The 27,377-nt window shown below is 38.0% G+C and overlaps 1 protein-coding gene across 5 annotated transcripts in view; it reads right to left on the bottom strand.

Moving 5' to 3' along the window:
* The window catches only part of OSBPL9 (oxysterol binding protein like 9), a 165,181-nt gene that overhangs the window by 113,438 nt on the left and 24,366 nt on the right, over positions 1 to 27,377 (bottom strand). For all 5 annotated transcript variants that reach the window (XM_059136137.1, XM_059136140.1, XM_059136136.1 and 2 more), the window contains exon 2: positions 19,840 to 19,890. In XM_059136137.1, the coding sequence (XP_058992120.1) occupies positions 19,840 to 19,890 (51 nt within the window). The remainder of the gene's footprint in view (positions 1 to 19,839; positions 19,891 to 27,377) is intronic.

The following is a 27,377-nucleotide window of genomic DNA, read 5'->3' as shown; positions in this document are numbered from 1 at the left end:
GAAGTGTACTGGTTAATGTCCTTAAGAAACAAGTGTCTGAAGTATTTCAGAGAAAAAAGCTAGGGAACATAACACAGGTAAAATGCCCCAGAATGGTAACAAAAGCAGCAGCATGCCAGGACCTTGAAAATGGGGACTGAAAAGAATCAAGGGGCCAAAATACCTAATCCTATGAATAAAGGCTACTCATCCCAAAAGGATTAGGTAACAGAGCTAAACATTTGTTAATCTCTTCTCAGAGGTTGTCTAGATAAACCCCAACTCTATCCAAATCCCATCAACTTGAATTATCTTAGTTATTCCTCAGTTTCAGATTGGGTTGGGACTTTTATCCTTGTTTTCAGTTAAGTGTCTACAGAGAGTATAACAATGATATAATGACTTACCCAAGGTCACACAATTAATGTCAGAACCAGAACCACTGGCATGGTACCAATTTATTCCATGACAGCAAACAAAAACACAAGCTCAGGGAGTAAGCATGTGTGGGAGCAGATCATTCTGGTTAACTTAATTTTGTGGTTACTGAGTTAACTTCTAATTTATGATGTATCAAATTTTGCTAAGTTACAACTGAATACAAAAATATGTGCTAGATACAGCTCTAGAGTATACAACAACAGTCCCTGCCCTCAAGGCATTAATGTTGCAGAGGAGGAGATAAAACATGCAAGGAGGTGAGCATGATACAAGGTAAAAAGTGATCCTCTACATGGGTAACTTTGAAAACATTATGCTAAGTGAAAGAAGCCAGTCCCAAAGGACCATAAAATTCCATTGATATGAAATGTCCAAAATAGGTAAATTCATAAAGACTAACAGTACATTTAATGGTTGCCTAGGGCTGGGGGGAGGGATAGAAGTAGGGTAACATCGGGAGTGACTGCTAAAGGGTATGGGTTTCTTTATGAAAACATTCTAAAATTGATTGTGGGAATGGTTGCACAACTCTGTGAATACACTAAAAACACTGAATTGTATGCTTTAAATGGGTGAATTGCACCGCATGTGAATTATATCTCAACAAAGCCATTATAAATCACCCCAGTACCAAATGTTTACTCTTTCTTTTGGGTCTCTTATTGTGAATTTATCAGTTATATAGTCAACTCAGATGGAAACCACTAGGTTCTACAAACATTCTCCTTCATTCCAAAACCACAAGTTGTGTTCATTACACCTCTGAACTATAATCTCAAATATGCCAACTCTTCTTCATTCCATGAACTGCCAATGCCCTAATTCAGGCTCTCATCACTACATGCTTCATAGGCAATCTGTCTCCTTTCAGTCTGGCTACCTTTTAGTCCAGTCTTTGCTATTGCCAGAGTAGTATTTCTAAAGCACAGATTCTCAAATGAGACAAAGATATTTAAAAGCTTCCTTGAAATAATGTGTAAAGTTAACATTTCTTCATAATGCCATTCAAGATTATTCAAAATCTGGCCCAACCAACCTTTTCCCATCATCAACCAGACCCTTCTACCTTTCCACACTCTAGGGGAAAAAACCAAACACACCAAGTAATTGCACTTTTTAAATGTTCTTCCTCAAGCTCAATTTCCAACCATTTTTCAAACAAAAGCAAAACGCTGTTATCTCCTCCTAGCTACCACCTCCCATTCCTTGTAGGGTATGTAACTGTATCAGTGGCTCTTCTTCATCTAGCTTTCCCAGAGGAGCTTTTTGGAAACTGTCTGCACCTTAACCTTTCACCCACTCCTGTACTCTAGCTTCTTTCCCACCTACTACAACCACGCATCACTACTACCAAACTATACTCACAGGTCTCCATGACCACTTCAGCACTCTCCAGTTTTGTCATATACCACCAGTAAAAGGCACTGTTGCTGCTGCTGACCACTTCTTTTTTGAAACTCTCCTTCAATGACCCTTAATGACCTAAGCTGTGCTTCAGAAATATTTCTACCTAAATACCTGTGACAACCTATACAGGAGGAAACATTCTTTTCTTGCCCCTTACACTTTTCCCTTCCTCTATCCAAATGCTTCTCTGAAGACCCTGGAAGCTAGCTAACAACCTCCCAGCCCCATCAGGTCTTGTCATTACTCTGAACATTCACCCACACCTATAATCATTCTTGCCTCCTTTTCTACTTGTCACATGAAAAAAGAGCTCCATACCCTATCACCATTCCTTAGGTCTCTCACTCTACTAATTGTCAACTTACTTGACTATTGGCTCTTTCCAATAGCATTTACACATGTTCAAATTCTTTACCCTGTTGAACAACAGCAATCATTTTCAATTACACGTCTTCATCCAGCAGTTCGCATACCCCTCTCATTCGCTTCCAGTCAAGATTATTCAGACTTGCCCAAACTCCTGCCTAAATATTTTTTAACCTCCCATTCCTTGTAGGGTATATAACTGTATCAGTGGCTCTTCTTCACCTTCAAATAAGGGTACCATATGACCTGATTTGCCTGCGACAGTTCAATTATTCCTTTTGTCCTGGTAATAAAAGTAACAGCATCCTGGTTAAGGGTTATGGTCACTCTGCCATAGCCTAGCCTACAGTGTCCTCGGTGATTTGCTCCATGCCTACCTTTCATCTCTTACCAAATGCTACAGCTGGACAGCTTGAGGTTTACCAACTGCCCCAGATTCTCTTCTGCCAAACGTCCATCCTTTCCCTTTGAGTTTAAACTATTAATTTTTTACATCTGGCAAAGTGAAACTCCTTTTGCTAATCCACATATAAATTAATATTCTGTTGTTAAGTGAAGTTCTTTACTATGGTAGTCCATCAAAATGCCAAAGTTTTATTTCAACCCTGCTTCCATGGCCCACTGTCCCAACATAATAAAAGCATGTATGTATGTGTGCGTGCGCGCATGTGTGTGTATACACACATACATATTTTAGTGACTTTTCATGATTTTTCTTCTGAAGATAAGAGATGATTCAACCTTTCAGGTTATCAGTACTTGGGCTAACCAAGTAACATGCTGCTTCAGGGTCACACTATCCAAGTTCAAGATAAAAAGTAACTGGGGGCGCCTGGGTGGCTCAGTGGGTTAAGCCTCTGCCTTTGGCTCAGGTCATGATCTCAGGGTAGGAGGATAGAGTCCTGAATCGTGCTCTGCTCTGCAGGGAGCCTGCTTCCTCCTCCTCTCTCTCTCTGCCTGCCTCTCTACCTACTTGTGATCTCTGTCAAATAAATAAATAAAATCTTCAAAAAAAAAGAAAGAAAGAAAAGAAAGTAACTGGAACTGGAGTCTAGTGCAACCAGATGAATTTCCTGACTTTCCCTCTTCTCCTCTCCTCTATATACACAAACATATTTCAGACATGAGTCATAGTTTTTAAATATTTTATTTATTTATTTGACAGAGAGAGAGATCACAAGTAGACGGAGAGGCAGGCAGAGAGAGAGAGAGGGAAGCAGGCTCCCTGCTGAGCAGAGAGCCCGATGCGGGCCTCGATCCCAGGACCCTGAGATCATGACCTGAGCCGAAGGCAGCGGCTCAACCCACTGAGCCACCCAGGCGCCCATGAGTCATAGTTTTGATACCAAAGAAAATTTTACTCTCATGGCTTTGAGGGAAAAAAAAAAAAAAAAAACCAACCCACAAAACAGAGTTCTGGCTATTTTAGAGCCAATCTCCCTTTGCAAGAACAGAAACTGGGTTGGTAAACTAGAAATAAAAAAGAAATGATGACTCTCCTCTGGGACACAGATTGCTCACACAACTCCTAAAAGGAAGGTAGACAGTGCTAAGAATACACAGCACAGCTACTCCCACAGTAACTTCACAATCATGTATTTTCTCCCCCTGGTGAAATATTAGAAATCTCTTACACTCATGTAACACATTTAAATATGGTGTTGGAGATTTAGGCAGAACAGGTATTACTCTTAGAAAACTGAAGCTCAGAAAGGTTTAAAAAAAAACACCAAAAACTGCAACCTAAAAAGCAGGAGAATTGAGGTCTTACAATTCCTGATTCAAAGCCCTCTCTTAACACTGCATTATTATAATAAGCAACATTCACTAATTACTTCTACACATTTATTAAATGCCTATTCTAAGTCAGGATCATTAATAGCCAGGGAATGTAAATAGGAATAAAATATATCTCTGCCCTAGAAGAGCACATCACCTAGAGGGAAAAAGGAGGAGTCAACAAAATGGAGGGAAGGAGGAAAGCTTGAGGTTTAGCCTGCTTACCAAAGATGCTGCTGCATGGAGGACCTACTTTAACATCATTCATTGATTCAGTGAGTATTTTATTCTAGGTAATAGTAATAGTACAGCAAACAATTTTTTTTCACTCAATATTGAAATTTGTTCATGTTAAATAAGTAAATACATATATATACTTTATACATATATGTACATATTTATACATATATACATACATATTTTCCATGCTGAGAATATATGTAGGTACACACACAATCCATTTTGAGAATATATATATATATGTACATTTTACCTGCTATGTAGTATTCCATTATATAAGTATACCACAATGTATCAGTTCTCCTATGCAGAACATTTAGGTTATTTTTAATTTTTCCTATTCCAATAATGCAGCAATAACCATCACTGTATGTCTCTCAGTAACACTTCTGTAAGAACGTGTCAAGCATATGCTCTGAAATGGAATAGAATTCCACTTTTATGTGGAGCTGGGCATCCTTTCAACTTTACTAAATACTCCAAACTGGCTCTCCTAAGTGGTTGCACTGATTTATGTCCCAACCAGCACTGTATTGATTCAGCAGAGTTCCTATACCCCCTAGTCACTAGCCAACACTAAGTATAAACAGACTTGATAAATTCTTGGCAACATAACAAAAATACTATATTCCTGAAGTTTTAATTTGCATTTTCTGTTATCACTGAGAATAAGAACCTGGCAAATGGCAAACATTTATTGCCATTCTTATTTCCTCTTACATGAATTGAGTGTGCATATCCTTTGTACATTTTCTTTTGGGGTATTCTTTTATCTTTTGGGGCATTCTTTTTGTCTTTTGTATGTGTTCTTCAGGTTTTATCTTTTTTTATCCATTTGTAGGATTTCTTTATATAGTCTGGATATTAATCCTTTGTCAGTTCTACACAATGTAAATATCTTCTCTTCTGTCCATGGGCTATTTTTCTCTTTAATTGTGCTGTCTTTTGGTTGGTGGTAATGTTCAAAGGTTTTAAAATTTGAATGCTGTCAAATCTATGAATCTCTTCTATCATGGTTTGTGCTTTAAAACACCCTATTCTGTCTTGACATCATCAAGACTTTCTTCTATACAATTCTTATAAAAATGAATTTTCATTTTATACCTTTAATACTTCTGGAAAATTTTGCATATAGCATAAGGTAAGAAGTAAATTTTATTTTTTCCATATGACCCAGCTTCATTTACTGAGTGACAATGTCTGACTTACAATGCTGTCACATTCTAAACTCCCACAGTTGTGCGGTTCTACTTCTCTTCTGTGCCACTGATCAAATCCTCTCCCCATATACTAAGACCGTATCATTTTAATTACCAGTTTCATAAAAAGCCTTAACATCTGGAATGGCAAGTCCCCCAACTCTTTATTCTTCAATTTTTTTTCTTGCCTCTTTACCATTTTAAATGACTTTCAGAATCACTTTACCAAGTTTTTTGATAAGCCTACTTGTGGTTTTAACTGAATCAAATGTCTTAACAGATTTAAAGGAAATAAGCATATACATGATAGAGTCTAACAAGCAGGAACAGTATAGAGCTTTTTCAATGTTCAGATCTTCCTTTAGTCTTGCAAAGATGTCTTACAATTTTCCTCCATCAAAGGAGTACATTTCTCTTGTAATACATATCCCTAATAACGTACAGTTCTTATCATGAAAAATTTTTAAAGATTTTATTTATTTACTTGACAGAGAGAGACAGAGAAGAGAAGGAACACAAGCAGGGGAAGTGGTAGAGGGAGAAGCAGGCTTCCTGCTGAGCAGGGAGCCAGAGGCAGTGCTGGATACCTACACCCCTGACCTAAGCCAAAGGCAGATGCTTCATGAACTGAACCACACCCAGGTACCCCTATTATAAATATTTTTAAATAAATTTTTCCTAACTGTCTGCGGGTCATATGAGGAATGCTATGTTTTCTGCATATTGATTTCATATCCAATAACTTTGCTGAAGGTTAGTCATTTAAATAGTTTTTCTGTAGATTCTTGTGAATTTTTTTCTAAAGATTTATTTGAGAGACAGCACACGTGAAGAGGGCAAGCAGGGGAAGAGCAATAAGAGAGGGAGAGAATCCTTAAACAGACTCCCTACTGGGCACAGAACAGACATAGGGCTTGATTCTTCCTTCCAAGCCTTTTCCCCTGTCTTTTGTCTTACAGCATTCACTGGGCCCTCCAGAATACAATATTTAAAGATGCAGCAAAAGCAGCCACCTGTTTGCTATGGATTTTAAAGAGAATGCTTCTAGTTTTTCACTATTATCACTGGTAGCATTGTAGCCAATGCCCCTCACCAGGTTAAGACTATTCTTTTATTCCTAGCTTGCTTGACTTTTATAGCATGTTTTCATTTTAGTCACTGCTTCTTCTCCATTTATTCAAATGGTCATGGAGTTTTTCCTCTTTTGATCTATTAATATGGTAAATAACTTCAACTTTAAAATTAGCATCCTAGACTCAAAATGGATGAAGGACCTCAATGTGAGAAAGGAATCCATCAAAATCCTTGAGGAGAACACAGGCAGCAACCTCTTCGACCTCAGCCACAGCAACATCTTCCTAGAAACATCGCCAAAGGCAAGGGAAGCAAGGGCAAAAATGAACTATTGGGATTTCATCAAGATCAAAAGCTTTTGCACAGCAAAGGAAACAGTTAACAAAACTAAAAGACAACTGACAGAATGGAAGAAGATATTTGCAAACGACATATCAGATAAAGGGCTAGTATCCAAAATCTATAAAGAACTTAGCAAACTCAACACCCAAAGAATAAATAATCCAATCAAGAAATGGGCAGATGATATGAACAGACATTTCTGCAAAGAAGACATCCAGATGGCCAACAGATACATGAAAAAGTGCTCTACATCACTCGGCATCAGGGAAATACAAATCAAAACCACAATGAGATACCACCTCACACCACTCAGAATGGCTAAAATTAACAAGTCAGGAAATGACAGATACTGGCGAGGATGCAGAGAAAGGGGAACCCTCCCTCCTACACTGTTGGTGGGAATGCAAGCTGGTGCAACCACTCTGGAAAACAGCATGGAGGTTCCTCAAAATGTTGAAAATAGAACTACCCTATGACCCAGCAACTGCACTACTGGGTATCTACCCTAAAGATACAAACGTAGTGATCCGAAGGGGCACGTGCACACAAATGTTTATAGCAGCAATGTATACAACAGCCAAACTATGGAAAGAATCTAGATGTCCATCAAAAGATGAACGGATAAAGAAGATGTGGTATAGGGACGCCTGGGTGGCTCAGTTGGTTAAGCGGCTGCCTTCGGCTCAGGTCATGATCCCAGCATCCTGTGATCGAGTCCCACATCAGGCTCCTTGCTCAGCAGGGAGCCTGCTTCTCCCTCTGCCTCTGCTGCCACTCTGCCTGCCTGTGCTCGCTCTCTGTCTCTCTCTCTCTCTGGCAAATAAATAAATAAAATCTTAAAAAAAAAAAAAAAAACGATGTGGTATATAGACACAATAGAATACTATGCAGCCATCAAAAGAAATGAAATCTTGCCATTTGCGACGACGTGGAACTAGAGGGTATCATGCTTAGGGAAATAAGTCAATCGGAGAAAGACAACTATCATATGATCTCCCTGATATGAGGAAGTGGAGATGCAACATGGGGGGTTAAGGGGGTAGGAGAAGAATAAATGAAACAAGATGGGATTGGGAGGGAGACAAACCATAAGTGACTCTTAGTCTCACAAAACAAACTGAGGGTTGTTGGGGGGGAGGGGGGTTGTAGAAGGGGGGTGGGGTTATGGACATTGGGGAAAGTATGTGCTATGGTGAGTGCTGTGAAGTGTGTAAACCTGGCGATTCACAAACCTGTACCCCTGGGGATAAAAATACATTATATGCTTATAAAAAATAAAAAATAAATAAAATAAAATTAGCATCCTAGTATTCCCAGAATAAATTCCATTTGGTCATAATATCTTTTGTTTATACATTAGTCGGTGTGGTTTGCTGTATTTTGTTTAGGATTCTGACATCTCTCTATGTATTTTTAAGATTTTATGTGTTTATTTGAGATCAAGCAAGCAGGACAGAGGGCATGAGCAGGGAGGTAGGGGCAGAGGGAGAGGGAGAAGCAGACTCCCCTGCTGAGCAGGAAGCCTAACTTGGGGCTCAATCCCAGGACCCTGCGATAATGACCCGAGCCAAAGGCAGACCCCAATTGACTGAGCTACCCGGGCACCCCTTGACATCTACATTAATAAAGGAAAGGACTCTGGCCTAAAAATTTCCTTTGTTATTTTCTAGTTACTTCATTATTTTCTAATTTTTAAATTTAATGCTTAGTTCATTAATTTTCAATCTCTGTTTTATACTAACTTAAGATAATAAATCATAGATTGCCTTAGATGCAGTTTTAACATGTGGTCCCTTCATTATTATTCAGGTTTAAATATTTCATAATTTGCATCATGAATATGAATATGATGCTCGTTCCAGAAAATAGGACTCAAAGCTAAATAGCTGAGTTGCCTGAAGACACGAAGCTAGTAAGCAGCAGAATCTGGACTTGAATTCCATTTCATGCATGGCATCTTGTTTGTCTATATTACATACCACCTTTTTAATACTGCTACATCTCCCTTTTGCGGATTTTTCCTAGAAATATCAATGTTTTATTTTGGATAATATGGGAAGGAGGGGGTGTCAGGGGTGTGGAATTAGACCCCAGGTCTCAACCAACATTCTACTTTTCTATTAAGGCGAGGGCACCACCTAGTGGCATACACTTTGCCACCAATACAGTCAAAGACCATAAAAATACTGGCAAGGAAATGGTTTTTCACTGTTCTGCTTTCCTCCACTTGCTTTCCTACACAACCTTACAACAATCTGGGAATGTCTAAATTAACTCCTATAAATCAAAAATAATAGAGAAGCCTGGTAACACTAAGGATTAAACATGAGTTTTGTAATGAGACAGACACAAATTCAGTCCCAGATTCAGTATTTACATCATGACCTTGGTAAGTTACTAAAAGTAGCTTTAGTCTGTCTCCTAATGCCATTTACTGAACAGGATTATCATAGAAATTTACATGTGAAAATCATCCATACAGTGCTTGATCCAAAGAGCTTCCTCAGTAACTACTGAATCCTTTCTCTATTCTTTATTCTTTTACATAGTCTAAAGCCACATTATGTGTTCTGCTTTGTTTTTAAGTAGGCTCCACACCCACCTTGGAACTTGAATTCACAACCCGGAGATCAAGAGGTGCATGCTCTACTGACAGAGCCAGCCTGGCGCCCCTTGCTTTTTCCAGAAATCATACCACACCACTGGCTCGTTCTGTGTTTAAGATAACTTCCATAGTTCTTTTCTATGTAAGCTATAGTAAAGGCAAATTCCATAACTGTTATTTTTATAAATATACAAAATCAACAATAAGCATTTTTTTGAGTACCTACTTACTATATACCAGGCACTGTGACAGTGGATGGGAACTCACTATCTGGGTAGGGAAAAGAGAAAAAATGTGTAATACCGTGCAATACGTGCTTTCATTGACATATGTAGCAAATGCTGAAATGATAGAGGAAGACAAAGTCTGTTAAAAGGATGTGGATTAGGGTCACCTGGGTGCTCAGTGGGTTAAGCCTCTGCCTCTGCTCAGGTCATGATCTCAGGGTCCTGGGATCCAGCCCCACATCGGGCTCTCTGCTCAGCAAGGAGCCCATTCCCCCCATCACTCTCTGCCTGCCTCTCTGTCTACTTGTGACCTCTGTCTTTCAATAAATAAACAAAATCTTTAAAAAAAAAAAAAAAGTATCTCCCTTTAAAAAAAAAGGATGTGGATCAGGAATGCTACACAGGAGGCGGCACATTTGAAAAGTCTCTAGAAGATGAGCTCACCAGATATGGGCATAGAATTTCTGATGTAAGAAAAAAAATAAAGAATTTCTGATATCGGGATATCAGAAGCATGAGGAATGAAGGAACACAATGAGGGAACAGAGAGAAGTACAGTGTGGTTGGAACACAGTCTGGGATGGATGAAGAACTGGGGAGAGATCTGTGGCACACATCAACGACAGCTCATTAAATTCACTTGGAATCTAGATGATAAATGCATTACCTATCACCATCATATCATCATCATCATCAATTAGATATGTAACTATGTGCCAAACCCTGTAAGTAGGTAATTGCTAAGTCTCACAACAACCCTGCAAGTTACAGGTTATCTTCACAGAGGTTAAGAAATTTGCCCAATGGCACAGAATCAGTTAAGGGGTACAGCTGAGAGAGATTCCACCCCAGGTCTCTGACTCTTTCTACTACACTAGTGATTCCAAACTTCGCTGCTCAACAAAATCACAAAACAAAATGTTTTAAAAAATAGGTACTAGACCCTATTCTGAAACAGTGTATTTAAGAGAGTAGGACCTGGGAACCTAATTATAAACAAACTCTCCAAATGATTCATAAACAGGGAAGCTAAATGGCAGTCCAACTTTTAGAAAATACCACAGAGACTCTTAAAACAGACACACATATACACACAACTAATTAACAGCTTCCATCTATGTACCAGGTGCCCAATCCTCACAAAATTCTTCAAGGGTATTATAATCCCCACTTTCAAGAGAAAACTCAAACTCCGGATGCTTACAGGTAACTTCCCTCTTCCAGTCAACAAGGGCAAAAATAAGATTCAAACACAGGTATGTCTGGTTCTTCTCCATCATGCTGCATGGTAAGCAGAATTCTTTAAAAAGAAACAAACAAACAAAAAACCCCCTAAATGATCCTTGCCCCTATATAATGCTATAACGTCTTTCCCTTTTGGTGTGGTTAGAAACCTATGAATAGGATGAGATATCTCTGAAGTGATCAGAAGTGATTATATTACAGAATGAGTTATCACTGGAGTGATCAGGGCAAAAGGGAGATTATCTGGTGGCTAATCACAGGAGGCCCTTTAAAAGGAGTGGCAGAGGCAATCCTGTCTCCTAAAAGGAGTGGCAGTGTTTTCTACAGCTGGTAGCAGAATGGGAAGTTAGACTCAAAGCAACAGAAAGATGAATGCACCTGCCCTGTTGCCTTGAAGATGGGAGGGGTCACATGACAATATGGGCAGCTTTCAGAAACAAAGAACCCAGCTGACAGCAAGAAAACAAGAACCTCAGTCCCAGAGCCACGTGCAACTGAATTCTGCCAATAACCTGAAAGACCTTAGAACAGATTCTCCCTTAGATTCTTCTCAGAGCCTCCAGGTAAGAACCCAGCCCAGTCAATACCTTGATTTCAGCCTTGGGAAACCTTAAGCAGAGAATGCTTTTGAAATATCTGGTCTATATAACTGTGAGATAATAAACAGATAAAAGTGTTTCTCCCCACTCCCTCCACCCACCGCCCCCCCGCCCCCGGAACAGGCCCCAGAGGATTTTTAATTGTGGTAATACAAGATTTACCATTTTAAGTGTTCAATTTCGTGACATTAAAGTACATGCATGCCATTGTGCAACCATCATCAACGTCCATCTCCAGAACTTTTTAATCTTCCCAAACTAAAACTATGTACCCATTAAACACTAACTCCCGGGACGCATGGGTGGCTCAGTCGTTGGGTGTCTGCCTTTGGCTCAGGTCGTGATCTTGGGGCCTGGGATGGAGTCCCATGTCCGCGGCTCCCTGCTCAGTGGGGGCCTGCTTCTCCCCGTCCCATTCCCCCTACTTGTGTTCTTTCTCTGTCAAATAAATAAATTAAATCTTTAAAAACAAAATAAAACACTAACTCCCCAATCTCTCTTCCCTCCAACCCCTGGAAAGTACCATTGTCCATGAATTTGACTGCTTTAGGTACCTCATGTAAGTAGGATCATACAGTATTTATCTTTTTGTGACTGGCTTATTTCACTTAGCATAATGCCCTCAAGATTCATCCATGTTGTAGCAGGTGTCTAAATTTCTTTCCTTTTTAAGACTAAATAATATCCCATTGAATGTATATACCTCCCTTTGCTTATCCATTTATCCACTGAATAAAGACTGAGTTGCTTCTAATTCTAGGCTACTGTGAGTAATGCTGCTATGAACATGGGTCCACAAGTATCTATTTGAGTCTGCCTTCAATTTTTTTTTTTAGATATTTATAAAATCAGTGTTGTTTTAAGTCAATTCCTTATCTTAAAAACTGGGTAAGTGAAATGAAGTAATCAAGCATTTATCTGCAGCACTGGGTAACCAAATTCACGAAGAGAACTCCTTATAAAATATTTCTGATAAAAATTAGAACTAAACGATGAAATATCATAATTTTGCAACCCCTAGATAAGCTGATGAAATCTAGGTACTGAGCATCAGTAGCTGCTAGTATCAATAAGGAGCAAAAGCCAAATATTATGTACCTATTGATAAAAGAACACACCATCACCTATAGCCTTACCAAAGGGATGAAACCTGAGTCTTATCTATTCTCTGCATCCAGTTGCCAATTTGCAGGAAAAGCAGAGGGCAGAAGAGTATGCAGAATTACAGCTGTATGCAATCAGTGTATGGAAACTCCTAAAGGTCCTATTGGATTCTTCAATACATAAATTACAAACAAGAGGTATCAGGTTAAAAAGAAAGGCAAGACAAAGTACAGAACTTGGGAATATAAATTCAAGAAGTGATTACTATAGAAGAGCGGTTATTTTAAGAGACAGAGAGGGGCCTGTAATTAAATGAGGCACATAAAGAGGCTTCCAGGGTACCTGCCAAAATTCTATTTCTTAACCTGGGTTAACCTATTTCTTAACCTGGATGGTAGTGACAAGGGTTAATAATTAAGTTATAATAAAAGAAAAAATAGAGGCACCTGAGTTGCTCAAGTCAGTTTAAGCATCTGCCTTTGGTTCAGGTCATGATCCCAATGTCCTAGAATTGAGCCCCGTATTGGGCTCCTTGCTCAGTAGGGAGCCTGCTTCTTCCTCTCCTCCCCACTCAAGCTCTCTCTCACTATCTCTGCCAAATAAATAAATAAATAAAATATTTTAAAAAGAAAGAAAAGGGAGGAAAAAAGGAAAGAAAAGAAAATAGTGCTTAAATGTAACAATGAGACAGCCGCCCAAACCCAGACTGAATCCAAATGACTGAGCAATCTCAGTACAGCTCTGCCAAAGTCGCCCTACTTAGCTATCTCAAGCCAAGAAACCAGTTAATGCCAGACTGGGTGGTGACTAAGGTCAGTAAAAAATGCTTAGAAAAGCAATAAAACCAAGACGACAAAAGAGAAACCAAGGGGAAAAAAAAAAACAGTATAATAAGCTGAATTTTTTAAAATCTATATGCTATCACATATACAACATCTGTTCAAAATAAGCCTGTCTCACTTCCATCCTGCAAATTCACCATACTTCTATCTCAGCATGAGAATTTTCCCATTAGATTTGTGCCTTTGGGTTCCAGTTTCAGATGGCAAGGTAGGAAGATCCTAAACTCCTCTCCTCCCATAAACATACTGAGCCTACAGTTACACATGATACTTTCCTCTTTAAAAAAAAAAAAGACCTTGGTAGGGCGCCTGGGTGGCTCCGTGGGTTAAGCCTCTGCCTTCAGCTCAGGTCATGATCTCGGGGTCCTGGGATTGAGCCCTGCGTCGGGCTCTCTGCTCAGCAGGGAGCCTGCTTTCCCCCCCCCTCTCTCTGCCTGCCTCTCTGCCTACTTGTGACCTGTCAAATAAATAAAAAAAATATAAAAAAAAACAAAAAAAAACAAAAAAAATGTAAGGAGTTAAAGAGAAGATCCTAATAAAAATCCTTGTGATATTCAAGAGAACCTACATAAGATCATCAGCTGATTTTTCAACAGAAACTTTACATCACAAGGGAATGAAATGTTGTATTTGAAGTGCTGAAAGAAAAAACTTCCAACTAAGAACTGTACCCTGCAAAGTTATCATTAAAAAGTGAAGGAGAGTTTTCCAGACAAGTTAAGGATAGAGGAGATCGTCACTAAACTGGCCTTTTAAGCATTATTAAAGTGACATCTTTAAGCTAAAAAGAAAAGGCACTAACAAGAAAACATGTAGAAGTAGAGATCATATGCATAAGGCTACCACATAGTAAAGGTGATGGATTAACCACTTTTATAGCTATTTTAAAGGTTAAAAGACAAAAGTAGTAAAACTATAATTACAAAAATTAGTTAAGGGAAACAAAATAAAAAGATGTAAAATATGACATGAAAAACACAAAACTAGGTGGGGGTAAATATAGTTTTTACAAAGCATTCAAATTTAAGTTGCTATCAACTTAAAATACACTGCTATATATAAAGGTTGTAATATGTGAACCTCATGGAAACCACAAAGCAAAAACCTATAATGAGAAAGGAATCTAAACATAATACTAAAGAGAGACATGCAACTATACAAGGGTAGAGAGCAAGAAAAGAAAGACCAACAGAAAGAACTACAAAAATCCCCAGAAAACAATCAACAAAATGGCAATGAGTACATACTTATCAATAATTACTTCAAATGTAAATGAACTAAATTCTTCAATCAAAAGACAAGGAGTGGCTAAATGGATAAATAAAACTAGACTCCTTTATATGTCACCTGAAAGAACTTACTTCAGATCAACGGACACACACAGACTGAAAGTGAAGGGGCAGAAAAGATACTCTGTATAAATGGAAACCAAAAGAAAACTGGTATAGCTACCCTTACATCAGACAAAATAGACCTTAAAACAAAAATTGTAATAAAAGACAAAGAAAAGTATTACATACTGATAAATGGGTTAATTCAACAATACACCATAACATTTGTAAACATTTATGCACCCAACACAGGAGAACCAAAACATATGAAGCAAATATTAACAGACCTGAAGACACTGATAGCACTACAATAATAGTAGGGGACTTCAAAACCCACTTTCATCAATGGATAGATCATCCAGGCTGAAAATCAATATGGAAACACTGGCCTTAAAAGACACATTAGACCAAATGGACTTAATAAATACAGAACATTCCATTCAGAAGCAGAATACAAATTCTTCTCAAGAGAACATGCAACACTCTCTAGGATAGATCACGTTAGACCACAAAAGAGGTTTCTATACATTTAAGAAGACTAAAATAATACAAAGCATCTTCTCTGACCACAATGGTACAAAACTAGAAATCAATGTGTAACACTGTGATTTATAAGAAATACATATTTGGTTATTCAGAAGACCAAAATATGTTTCTTATGTTTCTTCACCTACACTTTCTGAGTCAAAGTTCCCAAAACCTTTGGAATTTCTCAGGTGTTGAGAGTGATTAAAGTCTTTTATTATGTAAATGGAGCAACTTTTGGAAACTGCCTAAGGATGGGAGCTGGTTGGGGTGCCTGGATGGCTCAGCTGGTTAAGCATCTGCCTTTGGCGCAGGTCACGATCTCAGGGTCCTGGGATCAAACCCTGCATCCAGCTCCCTGCTCAGCAGAGAGCCTTCTTCTCCTTTTCCATCTGCCCCTCCCTCCACTTGCACAAGCATGCTCTCACTCAAATAAATAGAAATTTTTTGGAATTGGGACAGAGGGAAGGATGGCAGCTGTGTACCAGGAGGAGAGACCATGTGATTAGAGTTGGAACTTTTAGTCCTCCCCACCTCCAACCACAGGTAAGGAGAGAGGTTGGAGGCTAAATCAGCTAATGGCCAAAGAGTTAGTCAATCATGACCATGCATTGAAGCTTCCATAAAAACTGAGAAGGACTGGGTTTAGAGAGGTTCCAGGTTAGTGAATACACAGAGATGGCGTGGGGAGAGTGGCATGCCTAGAGAGGGCATGGAAATTCCATACCTTTTCCCCCAATCTTGTTTTATATCTTTTCATCTGGCTGTTGAGTCACATCCTTTATCATATCCTTTAGTAAACTGGTAAACATGTTTCCCTGAGTTCTGTGAGTTGCTCTAGCAAATTAGCTGAACTTGAGGAAGAGGCTGTTGGAACCTCCAATTTGTAGTTGGTCCGTCAGAACACAGGTAATAGCCTGGGGCTTGCAACTGGTGTCTGAAGTAAGAGGCAAAGACCAGGCTTGTCGAACTGTACCCTTAACCTGTGGTGATTTTTCAAATACATCAACCTATGAAATGGAATAGAGAAGCCAGAAATAATTTATGACAAAGGAGACAAGAACATACAATGAGGAAAGAACAATCTCTTCAATAAATGGTGCTGGGAAAACTGGACAACCAAACGCAAAAGAATGAAAGTAGAACATTATCTTACAGCATACCCAAAAATTCACTCAAAATGGATTAAAGACCTGAGCACAAGACCTGAAACCATAAAACTCAGAAAACATAAGCAGTAAGCTCCTTGACATTGCTCTGTCTCCAAAAACAAAGGCAACAAAAGCAAAAATAAACAAGTGGGATAACATCAAACTAAACTCTTCTGCACAGCGAAGGACATCAACAACAAAATGAGAAGACAACTTACTGAACAGAAGAAAATATCTGCAAATCACATATCCACAAAGTTAATATCCAAAATATATAAAGAACCCACATACTAAATAGCAAAAAACCCCAAACAACCCAATATAAAAATTGGCAGAAGATCAGACATTTTTCTAATGGAGCCATGTAGTTGGCCAATAGGCACAGGAAAAGATGTTCAACATCACCAATTATCAGGAAAATGCAAATGAAAACCATGAGATAGTATCTCACATCTCAAAAAGTAAAAAATAACAAGTGCTGGAAAGAATGTGCAGAAAAGGGGGCACCTGGGTAGCTCAGTGGGTTAAAGCCTCTGCCTTTGGCTCAGGTCATGATCTCAGGGTCCTGGGATCGAGCCCCACGGCGGGCTCTCTGCTCAGCGGGGAGTCTGCTTCCCTTCCTCTCTCTCTGCCTGCCTCTCTGCCTACATGTGATCTCTGTCTGTCAAATAAATAAATAAAAATTAAAAAAAAAAAAAAGAATGTGCAGAAAAGGAAATCTTATATACTGTTGGTGAGAATGTAAATTGGTGCAGCCACTATGGAAAACAATATGAAGGCTCCTCAAAAAATTAAACAGAACTATCATATATATGATCCAGCTACTCCACTTACGGATATTTATTCAAAGAAAAACAAATGAACAAACCAAACTCATGGATATGGAGAACAGATTGGTCATAAGAGTGGAAGAGGGCTGAAAGGTACAAAAGGGGTGAAGAAGTCAACTGTATGGTGATGAATAGTAACTAGAATTACTATGATCACTTTGTAGTGTATATAAATACCAAATTGTATCATAAACCTGAAACTAATAATGTTTTACCAATTTTAATACAAAAAAAAAGAAAAAACAAAGGTAAACATCATAATTGTTTTTATGAAGCAACTAAAAAAAAAAAAAAAGGCCAAGAAATAACAAGTGTTGGTGAAGATGTGGAAAAAACAACTCATGCAGTGTTGGTAGATATGTAAACTGGTGTGGCTGCTACAGAAACACAGTGTGGAGGTCCCTCCAAAAATAAAAAAACTACCATATGACCCAGTAATTATACTTGTATGTATTAATCTGAAGAGAATGAAAACACTAATTCAAAAAGATATATGTGCCCCCATGTTCACTGCTGCAATTTTTATAGTAGCAAAGATACAGAAACTACTTAAATATCCAGTGATGGATAAATGGATAAAGAAACTGTATTATATATATTTCTTAATATATCTCTGTGTGTGTATACGGGTATAAGCATATATGCATATACCCGTATAAGCATATATGCTTATACCCGTATACACACACATACCTGAATATTATTCAGCCATAAAAATAAATGAAATTGGGTCATATTAGACAACAGGAAGACCGTGAGGCCATTACACTAGGTGAAATCAGACAGAGAAACAAATACTGTCTAATCTCTAAAACAACAACAACAGAAAAAAACCCACTCTGTATCACACAGATTATCAGTTGCCAAAAGCATGGGGTAGCCTAAGAGAAATGTTCACTGTTTGGGTTTTTTCTTTTAGTTTCAATAAATTGGGAAAAAAGTAGTAATTTGGTTTCTTTCTCAGTTATTTCCCATTTCTGCCAATTCATTACTGTTAATAAAGGCAGTAATATGTTTTCCAAATATATTCATATCTTCAAAAGCAAACATGCAGAAAAAAGATGGCAGAAAGAAAGCAACAGAAGCCAGAAAGAGACAAGACTACAAAAAACTGATTTACATGGTTATGATAAAGGTAGACTCATCTTTAGATATAATGGAATACTAGAAATTATACCCCCAATCATGTACTTTTTCTTGCCTTTAGAAACTTGGACAATGAAGGAACCTGAACAAGCAATTAAAAACAGTGTGAAGCTATAAGCCTGCACTGTCCAGTAAGGAAGCCACTACTTAGCCTTATGTGGTTACTGGGCACCTGATACGCATCTAATCTGAACAGAGAGAAGCCATTAAGTGTAAAAGACACACTGGATTTTGAAGACTTACTATTAAAAAAAAAAAAAAAAAAAAGGTAAAATATCTCATTAATAATTTTTTACTGTTAAATGTTGAAATAGTAATATTCTAGAATATGTTGGCCTAAACAGAATACATTAACTTCACCTGTTTCTTTTTCCTTTTTTGCAACTGTCCCTCAGAATAATATACTGCTTAAACTATAACTTTAACGCAAGCATGCTTAAAGATGACCTTGAGAAAAACATGTACTAGCTGTAGGCTTTTGGTGGAGGAGATGATACACATCCTTGAAGCCAAGTGGCTGGGGATGCCTGGCTCGCTCTGGGCGGAAGGCCGCCCTGCTTCCCTTTTTTGTAGTCTCCCCTGCCTCAGAGAAAGCCTGCTGTTAAGGTAATCCCTTTAAGTTAGCTTGCTCAACTACAAATCCAGCTGCAGGACCAGACACACCTTACTCCTCTTCTTGTTTACCTCATTTACCTTGTGACCAAAACACCTGACTCACATTCCTTCTTGTTACCTACTAGACAGATGGCTGTTGTATAACCTTCTTTTCCTCTCCTTTGTTGCTATCTTGTATCTAATAAATATGGGACTGAGGAGGAGTTGGGGGGGACGGGCGGGGGGGAGGGGAGACAGTCCTTCCAGCTGTCATCCCCTGCTCCCTCTCTCTCTCACAGCTGACTTGTTTGGGCCTCATTCTTCTCCCGTGCGCTATCAGGAAAGTGGTACTTTTTAAATGTGACTACAACAAAATTTTAAATTATATATGTGGCTCACATTTCTGTTGGACATTACTGCTACATAGACCCTTATTAAATATTGCTGAATAGTAAAAACAAAGCAACTATTAAGTAAGGATTTTTCAGAGTTATTCCCACTATTTGCTCTACTACTAACACTATAATTCATTAAGTTCTAACCCTGGTCCCTGACTGTAAAATAGAGGTTAAAGAAAAAAAAATCAGTAGCTGTGTTAAGTCATGGATACAACATTAAAAGAGCAAGTGTAAGAACGGCATTCTAGTCCTGGTTTTGCACTGACTAGTAGTTAAGATGGAGAGATCTTTTTTTTCTGAACCTTGGTTGCCTGTCTCAAAAATTAAATGAGAAAACTAAATTTAGACTTACATGATTCCATCAAAATATTTTTCCCATCAAAATTGGTTTTCATAAAAATGAATAAATACTCACTCTGAGTCTAACACATCCTCTGCGAGAGCCTCTCATCATTTTGTCCTTGGACTAAAAGAAAACAAAAACATTCAATGAATAAAAAATTATAGACTATATTTAGAATCATCTGGGGATAAAGAAAAAAATTACAGTAGTAAATACCTCCATTCTTTATCCATATCTTCCATCCCCCCCCCCCAACCTCCCAAATCACTTAAAGATAGGAATTAGTAGTTTCAAATGAGTATGTTTTCAAGTGGTGGTGATGAAGCTGGTGCACTGTTGGTGGAAATGTAAATTGGTGCAGCCACTACAGAAAACATCCTGAAAAAATTAAAAATACAAATACCATATAATCCAGTAATTCTACTTCTGGGTATTTATTTACCCAAAGAAAATGGAAACACTAATTAGAAAAGATACATGCACCCCTATATTTATTGCATTATGTACAAAAGCCAAGAAATGAAATCAGCCTAAGCACATCAGCAGATGAATGGGTAAAAAAGATACAGTGTGTGTGTGTATACACACATATATACACACAGTGGAATATTACTTGGCCATTAACAAAGAATGAAATCTTGTCATTTGTGACAACATGGATAGACCTATGGGGTATATTGCTAAGTGAAATAAGTCAGACAGAGAAAGATAAATACCTATGATTTTATTTATATGTGGAATCTAAAAAATGAAATAGAAACAGACTCAAAAATACAGAGAATTGGTAGTTGCCAGAGCACAGGAGGTTGAGGGGGATAAGAAAAATAAGTGAGGGGGATTAAGAGGTATAACCTTCCAGTTATAAAATAAACTAAGTCATGGGGATGAAAAGTACAGCATAGAGAACATAGCCAATAATACTGTAATAACTTTGTATGGTAAGATATGATAACTATACTTACTGTGATGAGCACTGAGTAATGTATATAAATGTTGAATCACTATGTTGTATACCTGAAACTAATACTGAATGTCAATTATAAAAAAATAAAATGAAAGCCTTTTATAATTACACAAATAAACCTAATCATAGAATTCTGTGTGCCTTTAATATGTTTATTACACTAATTTTAATTCTTCCTCATGCCCCTTAACTCTAGCACAGTGTTTTTCATATTTCAGAGTGTTTGAGAATTACCTCGAGGGCTAAGAATCACCCAGAAGTTTTAAGATTCACCCCCAGTTGATTATGACTCAGGCAGATGGAGGGCCACATTTTGAGAAACATTGCTTTACCTCTTTTCAAATGTCCAAATATGTCACATTTTTTGCCTCTGAGATTTCTCATCCAGTGTTCCTCAGCTTGGAATGTTCCCTGCCCCTGATATTCTGTCTTGCTGTCACTCATTAACACCTTACCTTACCTATGATTTGGATTCCCATTCTTCTCCCAGAGTCTCCTGTATGTTCTCATCACAGCATGTACCACCCTGTCCTATAATGGCTAATTTACTTGTCTAGTTCATCCACAAGACTGCCTATTCCCTAGGAAGTAGGAATTCTATCTTACACTTCAGAATAGTGTCTAGTGCATATCAGATGCTTAAAAAATATTGACTACTAAAATGCTGCTCCCTTACTAGACTGGGCTGAGGAAAGGCTATGTTCTACATAATAAACCTTATGTTGATATTTAGTAAATAGTCCTAAAATTAAATCTAGTCATGTGTAATAAAATAAAATGAATCCTGAAATATAATCAAAGTTTTAAAAATATTTAGTACCTCAACAACTGGTATTTTTCTGTACTCCCCTAAGCAAGAAAGAAGTAAAATAAGCCAATATCGTGAAATTATATTTTAAAGAAAATTGTCCCACTTTTGAGGAATGCCACGGATGCCTTATATCTAATATACTATACACCACAGGCAAACTTTGAGTTATGATTATAAAGGACTTAATGTACAGCATTTTCTATAGTTAACAATACTGTACAGTATACCCAAAAGTTACTAATATAGTAGATCTTAAAAATTTTCACCACAAAAAAAAGGATTATGTTAACCTACTGTGGTTATCATTTTGCAATATATATATTTATCAAATCATCACACTGTACACTTTAAACTTACACAAAAAAAAGGATTATGTTAACTAACCTACTGTGGTTATCATTTTGCAATATATATATTTATCAAATCATCACACTGTACACTTTAAACTTACACAAAAAAAAGGATTATGTTAACTAACCTACTGTGGTTATCATTTTGCAATATATATATTTATCAAATCATCACACTGTACACTTTAAACTTATACAATGTTATAATCAATTATAACTCAATAAAACTGGAAAGAAAACAAGTATTTCTTGGGGATATTTGTATGTCAATATATAAAGATCTGCCTTATCCCTTTCATTGCCTACAGTATTTTCTAAGAATATAGCCAATGCCATTTTTTCACTGACTCAACTTACGAATGTAACAATATTACAATGATAAATCAAAGTTGATTCTTTAATAAAGTACTGAGCCACAGGAATTCATGTTCAAAAATTATTTTTAAAAAATGATTTTTAAGGGACAGGAGACAGTCTTCTTTTTCCACTTAAAAATACAAGGATTCATACATTTTATTAAAAAATTCTCACCAAGCCTTCCGCTTGGGTCACAATCTCAGGGTCCTGGAATCCAGCTCTGCATGGGGCTCTCTGCTCAGCAGAGAGCCTGCTTCCCGCCCCCCCACCCCCGCCGGCCTCTCTGCCTACTTGTGATCGCTCTTTGTCAAATGAATAAATAAAATCTTTTAAAAAAAACTCTCACTAGCAAGCACAGTCATAAGAGTTCTTTACTAGCAATACAGTTAGCAAAACACAATTAATAAAAGCATTCCCTAAGCATTTAATAGCCCTTTACTATACTCTAGACTTACCTTCAAAAGTGTCAAGGCATACATAAAAATAGTAATTACGACTGAAAATACCCAAGGAGAGTTAGAATACAAATCAAGGTAAGAACCAACATACTCATCCTTAATTCCTCTTTCACTTTTTAAAAAATATGGTTATAGTGAGCAGGAAAAGAGTAAGACAGATCCCAGTGATGGTACTATTATTAGGGTTATGAATTATAAAACACTGAAAGAAGTGAAAATAATTAAAACAAATATAACTAGGAAACAATCAGACAAGGCCAGAATGTGGAACATCCCACAAAATTGTCCTAGATTCTTTAAAAAGTTCCTTAAAGAAAAAAAAGAAGACTAGCATGTAAACCACTATAATACAATGAAAAATAAATTATCTGATTATAGGCACGAAGTGCCATGAGCTACAAAAGGCCCTCTGCTGTGGAAAAGGATCAGGGAAGACAATACTGAAGTGACCAGGTTTCAAGTTTCAAGCTGGGACTTTAAAAAAAAAAAAAAAAAAGGTTCTAATAAGAAAAGAGGGGAGGTAGAAGAAGAAGGCATTCCAATCCAAGGGACCACCACCAGCCAAAGCACAGGTACAGAAAACTCTACACACAAACCATTCATAGGAGAGTATATTTACAGACCCAAGCACAGAGTGCAAAAAAGGGACATGAAGAGAGACGAGGCTGAAAAGGAGATATGGGAACCAGATTCTGAAGAACTGAAAAAAATACTGAGTTGTTAAGAAAATCAAACTTTATTCAATGGTTAAAGGAGAGCTACTGACGATTTTTTAGAAGGGTAATTACATTCTCAAAAGGTGTGTTTTAGAAAAGTAACACTGTTATATATAACGACTTGAGTAAGAGAATGATGGTGACATCTGCAATCACAGCACCATCAGTACATTCTCACTGATGCCCTCTGCATGACAAGCACTTTAGAAAACAGTCAACCTCAAGAAACTTGGCATGGTAAGAATTATTCATATATTACAGATGAAAGTGACACCAGGGAGATCAAGTAATTTTCAGTATTACATATATGAAATGTAGCAGAGTTTGACACAGGATGGGGGAGTCTATGAGCATATATGAGCAGATTTTGGTCTGGGGAATGATTTGTAGGGCAGCCATTACAAATTGTAATTTGTAATTACAAATTACTGCCCTGCACAATTTGTAATGGCTGCCCTGCAAATCATTCCCCAGACCAAAATCTGCTGTTAGCCTGGCATCCTCTGCTACAATGGCACAGGGTCCTCTCCTCCTCTCTCCACTCAGTTCTAATATGCACCTAAAGGGAAGCCAGTGTGATTATGTCCCCCAAGCACAGTGAGTGCTAAAGGGGTGGTGTCATGGGACCCACTACCCCACAAGGCAGAATAAAGTCCTTTCCCAGGACATTTTCCTCCTGGAGCTGAAAAAGAGCTCTTCCTATCTGTTCCTGAAGCTCTGAGATAAAGTTGCCATGAGACATGTGCCTTCTACGTGAAGAAAGAAAGCCTACCTACATGGTGAGATGACACGTAAGAGGTGGGGAGTCCTAGCTGCCAGTGTCCAGCTACACCCTCACCTGAGGCAAACCTGCCTAAGCAAATGCAACTCACTAAATATCAGGGGGGTTTTTTGTTTTTTTTTTTGTTTTGTTTTAATGAATACAAGTAGCTTCTGCTAATCCAAAAAGGCAGGGCAGGCAACCCCACCCACTCCAGTAATCTTCCTTCCAGAAGTTATTTTACCAATGTTCTGAGCCTTACAACAAATTTTTAACAGGTTGGAACAGTCATACAACCTATAACTTAGATGAGGGGCGCCTGGGTGGTTCAGTCAGTTAAACATCTGCCTTCGGCTCAGGTCGTGATCTCAGGGTCCTGGGATCGAGGCTCCCCTCTCCTGCCCCCAACAATCAGGTTCCCTGTTCAATGGGGAGTCTGCTTCTTCCTCCCCCTTTGCTCCTCCCCGATTCATGTGCTCACACGCGCGCTCTCTCAAATAAATACAATCTTTTTTAAAAAAGCAAAAGACCTATAATTTAGATGAGTTTCCTCTTTCTGCCTCCAGGTACAAAGTCAAGCACCTCAAGAAAGGATCACTCTGAAATGGATGCTACAGTCTTTTAGGCTGGATAAGGACTCCCCCATGAAGTGGAGAGACATACAGCTGATGCTCTACTCCCTAAGAGGCTAGAGGACTAGCAAAAATTTGGGGGTTTTATGGTTGCATTTGCTAGTTTCTCATATTTATTAGCACAAGGGCAGTGGGTCCTGTTACAATAAGCCATGTAATCAAAAATTATTTTTAAGGGGCACCTGGGTGGCACAGTCAGTTAAGTGTCCAACTTTTGACAGGCTAAGGTCGTGATTTCAGGGTGGTGATATAGAGGCCCCGGCCAGGCTCCTTGCTCAGCACTGAGTCGGCCTGAGATTCTCTCTCCTCTCTCTGCCCTTCCACTGTGCACACCTTCTCTCTCTCTCAAAATATATAAATCTTTCAAGGTTATTTTTAATAATCCGAGGCTAATTAGCTAACCCCAAGGTATGGATTCAGATTACAATTCATATTAAGATTTCAAAGTAAATTACCACAAATACAATATAATGCGACCTATAATAGACTGTATGTCCCCCAAAATCCATTCTCTTTTCTTCTTCCTTTCTGTAATAAAATCCTCCACCCACAAGTCTTAACTGAACACATGATTCTCCTGGTGGATATTACATTCCCAGCCTCCCTTTCAGCTAAGTATAGCCATTTATCTATATAAGAGCCAGTGGACTATGCAATGTATGCAACACATTGTGGCTTTTTTTTTTTTTTTTTAAAGATTTTATTTATTTATTTGACAGAGAGAAATCACAAGTAGATGGAGAGGCAGGCAGAGAGAGAGAGAGAGGGAAGCAGGCTCTCAGCAGAGAGCCCGATGTGGGACTCGATCCCAGGACTCTGAGATCATGACCTGAGCCGAAGGCACCGGCTTAACCCACTGAGCCACCCAGGCGCCCCCACATTGTGGCTTTGAAAGGAAACTGCTTGCAGGCCCCCTAGCTGGCTCAGTCAAAAGAGCGTGATTTTGGGATTATGAGTTCAAGCCCCATGTTTGGTGCAGAATCACTCTAAATCAATCAGTCAGTCTTTTAAAAAATTAAAAAATTAAAAAAAAAAAAAAAAGGAAACTCCTCTTTTTTTAAGAGCACATGGAATGCTCTCCAGGACAGACCAAATATTAGGCCATAAAACAAGCCTCAATAAATTTGAAAGAATGGGAATAATACAAAGTATGTTCTTAAATCATGATGTATTAAAAGCAGAGCTCAGTTAACAAAGGGAAATTTGGGAAATTCAAAATGTGGAAATTAAGTGACATACTCCTAAATAACTAATGGGTCAAAGAAAAAAAAAAAATCAGAAGGGAAATTAGAAAACATCTGCGATCTGAAAATGAAAACAACATACCAAAACTTTCAGGAGATAGTGAAAGCATTTATAACTTTAAAAGATCTGAAATCAATAACCTAACTTTACACCTTAAGTACACAAATTAGGGCAAAGCAAGCAAAGAAAGGAAATAATAAAGGCTATAAAACTGTAAGCAAAAATAAATGAAAACAGAAAACAGAAAAACACAAAAAAACCGCAATGAAACCAAAGGCTGGTTCCTTAAAAAAGATCAACAAAATGGACAAAACTTTAGCTTTACTAACCAAGGAAAAAAGAGGAGTCAAATTAGTAAAATCAGGAATAAAAGAGGAGAGACATTACTAACGACCTTACAGAAACAAAAGGAAATCTAAGGTAACATGATGAATAACAAATTAAATAATCTAGACGTGATAGACAAATTCAAGAACAAACTGTCACAACTGACTAAAGACGACCAAAAAAATCTGAATAGGCCTCCAAGAAGTAGAGAGATTGAATTACTAATGAAAAAACTTTTCACAAAGAAAAGCCTAGGCCCAGGTGGCTCCACCGATAAATTCTATCAAAGTTTAAAGAATTAACAACTTTTCATTCTCTTCCAAAATTTTAAAAGAAGAAAGACTTCCCAACTTTCTCTATGAGGCAAGTATTATTCTGGTACCAAAACCAGACAAAAGTATCACAAGAAAAGACCAGAAAAGACCAACATCTACTATGAATTAAGATGCAAAAATCCTCCGCAGAATACTAGCAAACCAAATCTACCAACATGTAAATAGGATTATACAGCTAAACTATTATGCTCTAAATGTGTGTACCTTCCCCCTTCCAAATTCGTATGTTGAAATCTCAACCCTCAAGATGATGGTATCAGGAGGTGGAGCCTTTGGAACAGCCCTCATGAATGGGATTAGTGCCTTATAAAAAAAAGAAAGACCTAAGAGAGCTCCCTTGCCCCTTCCACCATATGAGAGTACAGTGAAATGATCGGCATCTAAAAAGGTCCTCACCACAGACACTGAATCTACCAGCACCTTGATCTTGCCTCCAAAACTGTGAGAAATAATTTCTGTTGTTTATAAGCTACCCAGTGCATGGTATTTTTGTTATAGCAATCCAAACATACTAAGACAATGACCAAGTGGAATTTATTCCTGGAATGCAAGGTTGAGTCAACACATGAAAATCAATCAATATACTATATTATTAAAACAAGGAACAAAAATGACATGATCACCTCAAAAACAGGGAAAGCACTTGACAAAATCC

Source organism: Mustela lutreola, chromosome 10 (genome assembly GCF_030435805.1).
Source record: "Mustela lutreola isolate mMusLut2 chromosome 10, mMusLut2.pri, whole genome shotgun sequence".
Taxonomy (NCBI): Eukaryota; Metazoa; Chordata; class Mammalia; order Carnivora; family Mustelidae; genus Mustela; species Mustela lutreola.
This window is presented reverse-complemented; position numbering and strand designations above follow the sequence as displayed.